Here is an 11,547-nt window from a genome sequence, read left to right as displayed (position 1 = left end):
AAATGGGTAATAGAGAAAATAGAAAAGCAAAACGATGACAGACAAAAGGTGACCTGGGTTCCACCATTGGGGACTTTCCTCGAACACATAGTTACATGATATGTCAATGATTAAAATTAACAAAGCTTAACAGTTAAAACTATAAAACCTAAAACAAAAAATGGGGGGAGAACAAGATATTTGAAGAGAACATAACTTCTGTAAATAAAAGAATCAAAGGAGGGAGATTAGAAAACCTAACATTCAATCTCTAAACACAATCTAATGTAAATCCTATCACAAACAAAACAAAAGCAAAACATACAAGATCAAAATGAGTGAAATAATAAATAATCATTAAATTTTATGAAGAAAATTTACCTTAAAATGACAAATCTATTGTAGGACTTGAGAAATCTCCAGCCACTGAGAGCTTCATTCTTGCTAAAGTGAGATTAGGGTTTGAGAGTGAGAAGTGAAAAAAGAAGAAAAAAACATGGTTTCACAAATAAATAAATAAATAAATGTGCATTGACCATTTTACCCTTCTCTTAATTTGAAATTTTACGTTAACCTGCGCATAAATGAAGAGAATAATTTTCTCACCCATAATCCATTATAGATTTTGGGGATTTTTTTATTATTTTAAATAAAAATAAAACTAAGAATAGATGCCAAACATTTTAAAATAATAAAAAATTTCCAATAATTGAGAATGAGAATACATACCAAAAAGAGCCTTGGTTGAAGGGGCTTTTTTTTTTAGGGGGAAGGGGGGGGGGGGGGGGATGTTGAAGTTTTAGTTGAAGGGTTGAGCTTGGCCAAACATCTATTATATTGCAATAAAAAAAAGTATGTTATTAAAAGCATGCCTAAAACTCTTGTTTGAGATGAGGTGAATTACTTGAATTTTCTACGCACTCCCATCTCAGGTGTAGAAAATATGTACTCTTTACTCCACAGCAAAAAAATCACTTGCAATCTATATAATATATATGTCTATTTTAAGGAATTATCATACATTTAATTGTTTTTTAAACTGAGGTGTCCGAATCAATTTTTACAAACCTCTGCTCTATTAATCATAATGGAGGGGAAACTTACATATATAGAGAAGAATCTATGAAATTCGATCTCTTAGATTTTTATTATGAGGTGTTGATTTTTTTCCAACTGAGCTAGTGTGAACCAACCCTTGGAGTTTATCATCACATGTTCTACTCATTGCAATGTTTGTATGCTCTTAAAAGTTCAGGAATCGTTGGAACTTTTTGAGGGGAAATTCAGGTATCTCCCTTTAGAGTCTGTGTCTTAATTAATATCATCTCAAGTTGTTTCATCTAAGCAAGGAGACGAGTAGTTCAAGAAAGAGAAGCCACATCACTCTTGGCAATAAGACCTGCTACCGTATTCTTCTTCTCAAAACAATGAGATATTTTCATGTCATAGATGAAAGTAAATGCACGAAGGACGACCATCAACATTGAGACACTCATGGAATCTCTGACTTTGAACACATACACTAGCGCATTAAAACAAGCTTATGGAAGAGATCTGAGAAAACCTATCACTAGCACACTTTTCGAATCCATGCATCTCCTCCATCCTCGGAGGCATCATATCTTGGCCACTGAAGCTCCACAGTCAAAGACTCGATGTTTGCAATGACAATGTAAAAAAACCCTTGTGTTTTTCGATCTAGTTGAGAACATATCTATTTTGTCATGGAAGACAAAAAAGGGCACATAATAACCAGTTGTTCCCATCAAACATTAAATCCCCTCCCTCTCTCAATGATCTTTAAACTTAACTCTTTATCTCTGATGTTCAAGTTACTCAGTTGACAGCAAAATTTGATATACATATGATTCGACACAACAAGGTAACAAGCTACCCCATGTACATATATCCAAATAGAACTCTTCTGATAAGCAACCAAAGAAAGAAGTGGCTAGTACTTTCTAAATGTCATATTTATACGTCCAGAACGAAGATTTGCATCCTCAATCAGAAAACTTGGAGCTGAGTTTGGTATAATACATCTTACCCCATGATACACATGCCTAGCTTTGCCTCCGAATACCAACACATCACCAGATTCCAGAATAACTTTCTTTGCTTTCTTAGTGTCCCTATCACTTCCATATAAGAACTCTGCTGAGTCACCAATGGAGAATGAGACAACAGGTAACCCACGTCTTAGACTCTCCGCACTTTCATCTCGATCCTGCAACATGCACAAGAAGGCGTTGAAAATTCTATCAATGAACTTATTTTAGGGGCATATTGACAAATATTACTGTTTTATTTGTAACGGGAACTCCAAAAACATTAGTGTGAGAGTTCTGGGTCAGAAGAATCACGTGAAGTAATATAAACAAACATACCAGTCTCTTGAGCTTTGAAACTAAAAAATTATGATACTCATCATATAGAAAACTCAGTTGCTAAGGAGAAATGTTTAAGCTATCTTTACAGACATTCTCTCCATTTATAGAAATTGACTAAGTTTATTAGATATTATCAAACAAATACTTTGGACTTGGGGCTGGAGTTGGATTAATACCCTATGGGTTGATCACTCTTATCATACTAATGATCTACACAAAAATGAATACACCTAGAAGGGTCTACAATATGTAAAATCCAAACCTCACCACAATGATTTAATTGCTGGGATCAGCTGGGTTCACCATGAAATCCAGATTGTAAAACCACTTCAATCCCCAAATTCCTATGTGTATTTACAATGCCATGATTCTCTCATGTACAGTCTCCTCCATCACAAAAAATAAGCAAAAGCAATTTGATTATTCACTTCCAGAAGGAATATGCCTTGAAGCCAAATGGCTTTTAAACCTATAGACATATTAATACTAGTTATGGCCCAAAAAAATTGGTAAACCATGAAAATGGTATAGGAAAATTGATGCCATAGGGATTGTAACAGCACAATGAGCCTAAATAAGGGAAGGGGCTAGGACTATACCATTAATCAACTAGGATTAGTTTAAGAGTGTATTTTAATCATAATAGTTGGCTAACTCAATTTTCTTTTTGCGTAAAGAGCCAAATCAAATTCTAGATCTTCAGGAATTCAAGTCCAGATGATATTGTATATCTCTAGTTTGAGCAGGAGTGCAAGTACTCATGTTTTGACTAGTGTAACTAGTTAGCCGAATTTCAAATTATTTAGGACTTAGAGACACAACCAATATGTGAAATCCATATAGAGGTATAGCGACTGTGGCCTCACACTCTTTCAGCTTTCTAAAGCTTTGTCCGTTATGGATTCAATACTTGCGGCTATAAAACAGTAGTGTTTGTGAGCTCGGAGGGTCCCGAGTGGGACTGAGGTGGATTCCTAACCTGGTTATTTATTCTATCTCGTTATCTTTCCATCAAAATGAAGGTTATATCTTTGCAATTTCTATACCCTGCAGCAAATATTGTCATTCAGTCATTTCCATTTTGTTTCTCTCAAGATCATACAACATATTCTCTATTCATGCTCAAAATATTACAAATTAGCTGTTAGTGAACTTACTGAGGTTTGGTTCTTAGTTATGCAAAGTGCTGGTTGATTTTAAAGTTCTGGTTCTGCTTACTGAAATCCCATTAGGATTGGGAGTTCTCAAACTCTTGATGCTATTATAAGGTTTAATTCCACTTTTGTATGCTGAATATGATAAAACTATTGGATAATGGATATGTTTGACCCAAAAAAAAAAAGGATAATGGATAAGAGTTTGGAATAATTTGAAGGCAGGAAGTATAGTCCAAACCAAAGACTGATTTCAGAAGAATTGACACTCATCAGTGGATAATAATATATCTAGATAACCCTCAAGGTCCCTCCAGTACCCTCCAAAGGTAATGGTGATCCCAGTGAAGAGGGAATAATAAACAGCAGCAGTAACAGTAAACCCACAGGCCTGTAACAGAGTATAAGAAAGAGAAACCGGAAAAGAAAAAAAAAAGAAAGAGGGAGAAGAAGAAATACTCAGATCTGTTTTATTGTGCACATGATCAGTAACTTCTACAATTTCTATTTGGTTCCTCTTCTTCATGCTTTGATATACATCATGAGGTCTTGGTATTTTGTTGTAGAATTTCCCCATATTCAAGGTTGTTACATTACTTTGTGAGCATGTTTAAGAATTAATCTTGCAGGATTCGCTGGTTTTGGTTAGTCCAGAATAAAGGAATTACAAAATCAGAAAAGCTAAATCAGATTATTTAAGAAATCAACGAGGACAGTAGCATAGGACTGGGTAGAATAACAAGTTGAACAAAAAGGCAATCATCAATGGTATAAATAACAGTCTCAGGAATAGAAATAAAAATCCCAAGCCTAAGGTTAATCTGGCACCAAAGGTAGAAAAAGCGCCATTATAGAATAATCAATAACATGAGAATACGGGGCAACTTAGTACCAAATGGGAATGGACAAATAAGGCAATGCTGTTATTGATCAAGGAAAAACTTGAAAGCAAATCCAAGGCGAAGGTGATGATTAATAAAGAAGAAGGATGGGTATTCTGAAAACGGAAATAAATGAAACACAAAGGAGTCACACCCCCGGGGGGGGGGAGTGAGGAATGCCTTCTTGAATCTCATGAGACAATCAAGGCAGAAAAGACTTTCACTTGCAATCGCTACAGTTCCCCAACCTAGTCTTTCTTTGCTTTGGAAATCCACAAATTCATGGTCTATTGCTGCCAAGCAACAGCAAACCCAAACACCAGGTAATGTTTCAATATTAAATAACTGAAACCACAGGGGGTATTGATTTGTTACAATCACAGGTTGACCACTCACAGTAGCATAATCCTTACAGACGAAATGCAAGGTTAGGTACACCTATAGATTGGGCATACATGAGTAGAACAAGGAACCCCACAGACCAGCATTTGTAATAAAGAGAAAATATAAAGCATGAGATATTATCCTCCCAAACAAAGAAAAATTCCTACAATCCTACTAGACTCCAAAAACCAATTGACCCAGTTCATCTCCATCTGGGTCCCCCAATGGGTTTTGAATCTTAGAATGACTTGCAACTACATCAATCTGGATTTGTCTCCACAGTTCCTGCCCTAGTTGTCAAGGTGTCACCTAAGCGTCACCTAGGCGATGCCTAGGCGTCCTAGACATTTTTTGGGTCAAGGTGTCCTGGTGTCGCCTTGGTTTTCGTTGTCCTCTATCACTTCGCCTCGTCTTGTCACCTTGACAACTATGGTTCCTACATATGCATACTGACTCCTTGATATTTGCATCCATGCTTGGAGGCGAAGGCCTGCATCAGCAAGAAGAATCCCAAAAGGGGGCTCTTGAGATTACTAGCCAGCAGTAGTCACGGGATAGAGTAGTCCGACACTTAGTGATGCAGATCTAGCCCCTAATTAGATCACACAGACTTGTCGCCTTGCCCATGGAAGCCTTGGTGAAGCCCCTAGGTTTGCTGCCAAACGGCACTTAAAGTTTGTATATTTTTTTTCCAGTGTAAGTAATTTCAGTGGGAGTTTAGCATTTTATTTAAAGTAAGTTTTGTTTTACAGCCTTTAATTCATGTAAAAGCAGCCCACTCTTAGGATTGCTAGTCAATCAGAAAGAAGTTAGCTGCAGTCCTAGTTTAAATCAGTTTCCAAGCCTCAATTTCACAAGGACTTCTTATGTAAGGTTATAAAATGCTGCCATCGATTAGAATAATATTTCTCTAATTTAAGTTCCCCTTTGGGACGTTGCTACTGTAATTATTGGTTTAGGGAAACTCTGGTCAGAGAAGGTCCAAGACTTGAGTCTTCCATTAAAGTTCTTGGCAATCAAGCCGAATCCCTGCTATGGCTAGACAGCCTTCAAGAAGCCATTCCATTCACTCCACAGCTTTACAGGGCTCCCCCCATTCAAGTATCTGGCAGCCTGCACTCCATTCCCCTTTCCTATCACCTTTTTTTCCCCCCTTGAATTTCTGGATATCACAAGACACTCAAAATTCAATGTCAGATCTACACCAATCTAACCATCAGATCTATCCCAAAATTTATGTACATCATCCCCCAACGCTATTTAGATCCTGGTGTTACACCATCCAATTTCAAAATAAAAATATTTTCTTGAGTTTTAGTACTCACTAAATCCCCCAAAACAAGAACCCTCATATAATCCAATTTAGCCATCCAAACACCCGATCAAACTTGGAGGATCATATCCTTATCATTTACATCCCGTGCAAATTTCAGTCCATTCTTACACCTACAAAGCCCAGTTCCGTATCTCAAGGAATTTATCCCACATCTAGTATCCTCGATGGCTTTTGAAACCAAACCCTTCTACCGTAAACTCAGCCTAAAACAACCCATACATACCTATTACAACCTATCTGTCATACCCATAGTTTTAGAGGCCACAGGTTCAATCCCAGCGGAGGTCATACCCCACAATCCATCCCATAGCCCATAACCAAAACTTCAAGAAACCCTTTGCTGGTCTCAATTGAGTTGGTTCTCTTAAGAGATATTGAAGGAAGTAGCCCTCAGTCAACTAAGGCTACATTACTTTGTTTCTCACAATCTTTTCATTTCAGTTAATTGTGGTGTCCAATTACTGTAGATTTTGACCAACATAGGTTATAAGGGCAGAATAGTCTTTCAGCATTTTCTACAAATCAGTTTTAGCTCTTTAAAGGCCTTGGCAATTTAGAGGTTTGCTTCAAGTTTAAATCTTAGGTGCAGGTAGGAGTCCTATATCAAATTTCATTCAGGTTTTCAAGTTACATCTGCAAGTGGACAGGCCTATGGCTTCTATCTAAAACCCCCCAAATATGGCAAGAGTAGAGATTAAGTTTATGAAATCGATGGCTGATAGTGAGCTTGGGATGCTTTACCTATTCATCTCTTGGCAAGATAGAATTCCGGTGTTGAACTCCATTGTTGGGCTACGAGGTCTTTGGAACCTTAGCTCCTTATTGACTGAAGGACAGTCCTCTTATGCTGATCAGCCAAGCAATGAATGAATTGGAAAGCCAGTGATTCAGGAGGAGATTCAGCCCTCCCCCTTCCTCTGTTTCCCCTTAGTTTTATTTTGTTTGAAGTTCTATTGGGCCATTTGAGGAACCCTAATCTACCCATTTTTGACCTGGACCATGCCACCATTAGAACCTGCTGATTTTTGGAGATATCTTTCAGCACCTTAGCCCTCACACTTGACCCAAAACTCGAACCTTAAGTACCATTAAAATCCCATTGACCTACCATTCCTAGTTTAAATCTAATAACCCTAGCTTTTAAGTTTCCATATCCAATCATCAGCACCAAGGCTTCCCCCTAGCCTGCTCACCATTCCCCTGAAGCCAGATTCCTATCAGACACATACAAACCTAGTATCCAGCTCCATGAATTTTCAAATTTTTGAAACCTAATATTCAAAGAAGCACCATATGTCATTATCTACCCATCCAATCCCAATTGGGAGGACCTTGCCGACCACTACAGCCCCAAACTATATACGATTTCTTCCTAATCCTACTCTAACCCTATTTTCTCATAAAGGATTTACCCCTTATTGCCACACCTCAAGAAACCCCCAAAAAGCCTTTTCTAGGTTTGATTCCTAAACCAGCTATGAACCCATTAGACTGTCTTCTATTACTAAATCAGCTAAACACACACTATCATTTATTCAAGCTAAATCCTAAACACACCAATCAAACAAACATCCCTGGGTCCCCCCATTTGAGATCTCACCCTTATAGGCATCCCATGAACCCTAACCAAATTACCCTAAATCCCTAAATTTTCATCCCATTTGAGTTGGTCCTTAAAAAGACCTTGGACATATGGCCTTCATTTACTTGAGACGACATCACCATGAACAGGTTATATCAGCTGATAACGGCTGGAAGAAAGATATGAATGCTTCTGATTTCACTGTCCATGTGGTTATGGGTATAATTAAGGAAACAATAATTCTGAAGCCGAAATAGTTGGTTGAAAGGATGCAATTGATTAGAGTGCACGAACACGTGTACAATACTATCTAACATCAACTATGAATTCCTACTGAATCAGAAACAAATAACTGAACTTTAATAAAGGAGCACAACAATTGCTTGATGTCTGGTTTGAAGTTCTTCACCTTGAAGGCTTTAAGTCAGTATGACGTGTCTCATCATAGTGAAAACTAAAGCATGCAGGAAGTGACAGAAAGTACATTACACACCTTATGGACCCCGAGTTTCCCATTCTCCTTGTAGAAATTGACGATGCAGATATCTGGTGACATCAAAGGAAGTACCTTCTCTACATTACTAAGTTTCAACTGCTGCTTTAGAAGGGCATGGGAATCTTGAATTGCATTTTCAACTAACTGCTTGAATTCAGCAGGGATACCAGGTGGACATGCACCATCAAGTGCTCTTCTATCTCTATACGAACTGGATTTTGGGTCCCAATCCTTACCAAGGCACATCATTTGCAACTGTAGTTTGGCACCATCTTCATAACCAGGTCGATAGAACCCACCAGGACCAATACCAAGTTCCCGACATTTCTTTACACTTTCGACCTGCAATCAAAATAATGACAATTACATTATCAAATGGCATCAAGATACCAGAAACACTAATTAACAGGCACAAGGGTTTCGAAAGCAACCCTGTTGGGTCTCCAGCCATAAATAGCAAAATAGATGGTTCTTAACAGATTCCTCTCAGAAACTATATCCAACAACCATGAATTTGAAAGAAGATACAGTTCTTAAGGTTAGGGTTAAAATCACAAGGTTACTTAAAGCATTATACCCTAAGTATCTAGTCTGGAATACCCGAGCGTTACTTCCAGTTAGTATTTATAAACAACACTAGGTTCTGCGGTTAATTCAATTCTCACATAAGGCCCATTATACAACAGTCGGATCGTAACTAACTTGATGGCTTATATTAGAACATAAGTTGGTTATAATTCAAATACCTCAACATCGGTTCAGTATTTGCAATTATAGAATAAGAACAGAATGCAAAAAATTATAGCGATTGAAGAAGGCAATACCTGATTTTTATTACTGATATACTTCTTTAAAAGCACCATTCCTTGCCTCAAGACATGGTTTCCACCAATTTCCTGCCTTTTCTGTCTGTTTTGTGCAAGTAAAGAAGCTTTTCGTGCAAGTAACGATTCAGTTTCATTCAGGCAGATATCAAAAGGTTCTCTATGATCTGTCAAACCACTAATCCACTTTATACCATAGAAATGAGTATGATGGAAATTTTGGCGGGAAGGCAAACGGTATAGAGAAAGAGCAGGGCTTGTCATCCGTGCATGAGGAGAACAAGAAAACATACCGAGATTTGCCAGCGAAGAGAAGAACAAGGGCGTTATACTATAGATTTGCATTCTCGTTCGACATTGCTCTTTTGATTGAAGCCTAGGGCACAACAGAAAAAGTTAGAGAATTCGGAAAGATTCTTTGTTCGTCCGTGTGTGCGCTTCAACTTTTAAATTTGCAAAATACGCTGGAACTCACAAACGATATACATGGAATTCTAGGGGTGTAAACGGATCGGATTCGGATATAATCCACATTCTTTTATATTCTGACAGATTCAAGTAATATTCAAATGATAGTCTGTTAGTTGTTTTCTAAACTAAGTTTTTCTAAATAGCTATGAATACATATTGGATACAAGTTTTTTGATTGGATACAAGTTTTTTGACTAACTGTTGACATCTTTACTATTTTATTTATCAGGATTAAGTTTGAAATTTAAGGATTTAACAACTTTGGTAATTATTTTAATAGATAATCTAGAAAAATAATCACATATCTCAAGTAAAAGAACATAAAATTAAGAAAAACAAATCTAAATAAGTGATGCGTTCAAAATCTGCTCAGCCCTTGGATCTCCACGTGATGTCCTGCAAAACGAAAGCGTCAGATGTGGCCCGACCGCTGGGGTCGAGAGTCCACCTCCGAAGGCTAAGTCAGTTGATGAACTTAATCACAAACGGCTCTGCTAGAAGCACAGAGCTAATGAATGAAGAAACGGGAAAGGTGATCTAGATAGCAGAACGCCGATAGTATAGGTCTATCAGTATGTATCTGAACCTGAGTCTCAGATAGTATTCTTATTGATCGATTGATCCGTCTCTCACCTTGTATGGTAGTGAGGTTTATATAGAGTGTACCTTCGAATCTCCTTCGTTGGATGCACTTGAGCCTTCTTCGGGTAGTCGTTGGATCTCATCAGTTAGATCCGTTGAGCGATAGACTTCTACTAGTTTGGGCTAGTAGAGGACTCCTGAGATAACCGTTAGGTTATGCGATAGTTATCCCTTTGATAATGATTATCCGCAGCCGTCAGTTTGAGTCTGCCATCATCAGGGTGATTACCCTAATCCATAAGTAAGATTAGGGCACGCTTGCAGCCGAATAAACTTTCTTCATCAGCAAGCCATCTTCCGGATCCGGTTCGCTCGGGGGCGATTCGGTTTTCTCCCGTCTCGACCGGGGTCGAGGGTCGACTGTATGAACCCGGTCCGATCATAAACTCTCCATATCACGAGCCCCCCGGACCAAGCGTTCGGTCGATCCCGAGGGCTTGGTTTTTAACTCGGGTTCGTCGTCGGTGATGATCTCTGCGTGCTTCATTAAATGTCATATCACATTTAATGCGGTGGTCACTTTTCCTCGAGCGTTGTGAGTGTAAGGCCACATGTCTCGTTGCAGTTGATCTGTCGTGGCTCACGTCATCCAAGTGACGGTTTCCGAACGCCTATTTCGGATTCGTGAGTTCAAACTTTCAAAACGTCTTTCAATCTTGATCGCTGATTTTGAATCAATCTCGATCGTTCAGATTCCCGAACACTCGTGCGGGAGTTTTAAAAGCGGTTCGTTGTCTTCGTAGGTTTCATTCTTTCTGTCTGGAATTTGAACCTTTGTTGTCTGCTTCGAGCCTTCCTGCTCTCAAGCTTCCGTCTCACTAAATTAGTAAGTTTACTGGTCTTTTCTTTTTGTAGTTTACTGAAACGAGTAATGGCGGACGATAGGGCTTCTTTAGTACCCCATGTTGGTGATAGCGATGATGCTTTTGCTTCTCCCCGCTCCCGAACAGTCGGATAGTGATAACAAAACCCTAACCGTCCTCTGGCAGGAGTTCGCCGAAGTTTCTCAAAAAGGTTTTGAAAGAAAAACCGAAACTTCTCCTGTCCTTCTCGAGTCTGGATCTTCCAAGATTGTCGAGTCTTCTAGGAAGCCTCAAACCTCCGGGTCCAATGTTGGACCTGACTCTGTTCCTTCCATTTACAATGGAGAAACCCTTCTTTTAGCTGTCCAAGATTTTGATCTTCCTTCCTCATATCGAGTTAGGGCTCCCCATCCCGATGAGAGGGTTGATTCATCCCTTTCGGGTGAATTTTCTCTCGTATATAGATGCACCTGGAAAACGGGGTTCGCTTTCCCTTTTTTAATCCTTTGTTCTCCGCAGTTTTGAATCACTGGAACATTTGTCCTGGGATGCTCCTCCCCAATAGCTGGCGTCTCATCGTCGGCTTCTTGGGTTTGTGTTTTGAG

The 11,547-nt window shown here is 38.7% G+C and overlaps 1 protein-coding gene across 2 annotated transcripts; it reads right to left on the bottom strand.

Moving 5' to 3' along the window:
* Nucleotides 1–1,387: 1,387 nt before the first annotated feature.
* Nucleotides 1,388–9,478, bottom strand: LOC149008003 (DNA N(6)-methyladenine demethylase ALKBH1D-like). 2 transcript variants are annotated; one of them, XM_089165950.1, is made up of 4 exons: nt 9,320–9,478; nt 9,027–9,193; nt 8,200–8,544; nt 1,388–2,206 (listed from the first exon to the last, which is right to left on the bottom strand). In XM_089165950.1, the coding sequence occupies exons 1-4, from the start codon at nt 9,369–9,371 to the stop codon at nt 1,931–1,933; spliced, it is 840 nt and encodes a 279-aa protein (XP_089022076.1). In that variant the 5' UTR covers nt 9,372–9,478; the 3' UTR covers nt 1,388–1,930. The 2 variants fall into 2 exon arrangements, with proteins under 2 accessions (XP_089022076.1, XP_089022075.1); XM_089165949.1 differs by having other exon boundaries at nt 9,027–9,478.
* Between the last annotated feature and the right edge of the window lie 2,069 nt (nt 9,479–11,547).

The sequence above is a fragment of the Hakea prostrata genome, chromosome 8, assembly GCF_041222555.1.
Source record: "Hakea prostrata isolate BN-2017 chromosome 8, UWA_Hpros_2, whole genome shotgun sequence".
Lineage (NCBI taxonomy): Eukaryota > Viridiplantae > Streptophyta > Magnoliopsida > Proteales > Proteaceae > Hakea > Hakea prostrata.
Note: the sequence above shows the minus strand (reverse complement) of the source record. Positions and strands in the feature narration are given on the sequence as shown.

What these genes read in the sequence shown, in the direction of transcription:
- LOC149008003 (XM_089165949.1), bottom strand. Translation starts at nt 9,371, where the DNA reads ATGCAAATCTATAGTATAACGCCCTTGTTCTTCTCTTCGCTGGCAAAT. An exon ending in ATATCAGTAATAAAAATCAG is followed by an intron (nt 8,545 to 9,026) that starts GTATTGCCTTCT and finishes TTTTGATTGCAG; the next exon opens with GTCGAAAGTGTAAAGAAATG. An exon ending in GGAAACTCGGGGTCCATAAG is followed by an intron (nt 2,207 to 8,199) that starts GTGTGTAATGTA and finishes TGCATGTTGCAG; the next exon opens with GATCGAGATGAAAGTGCGGA.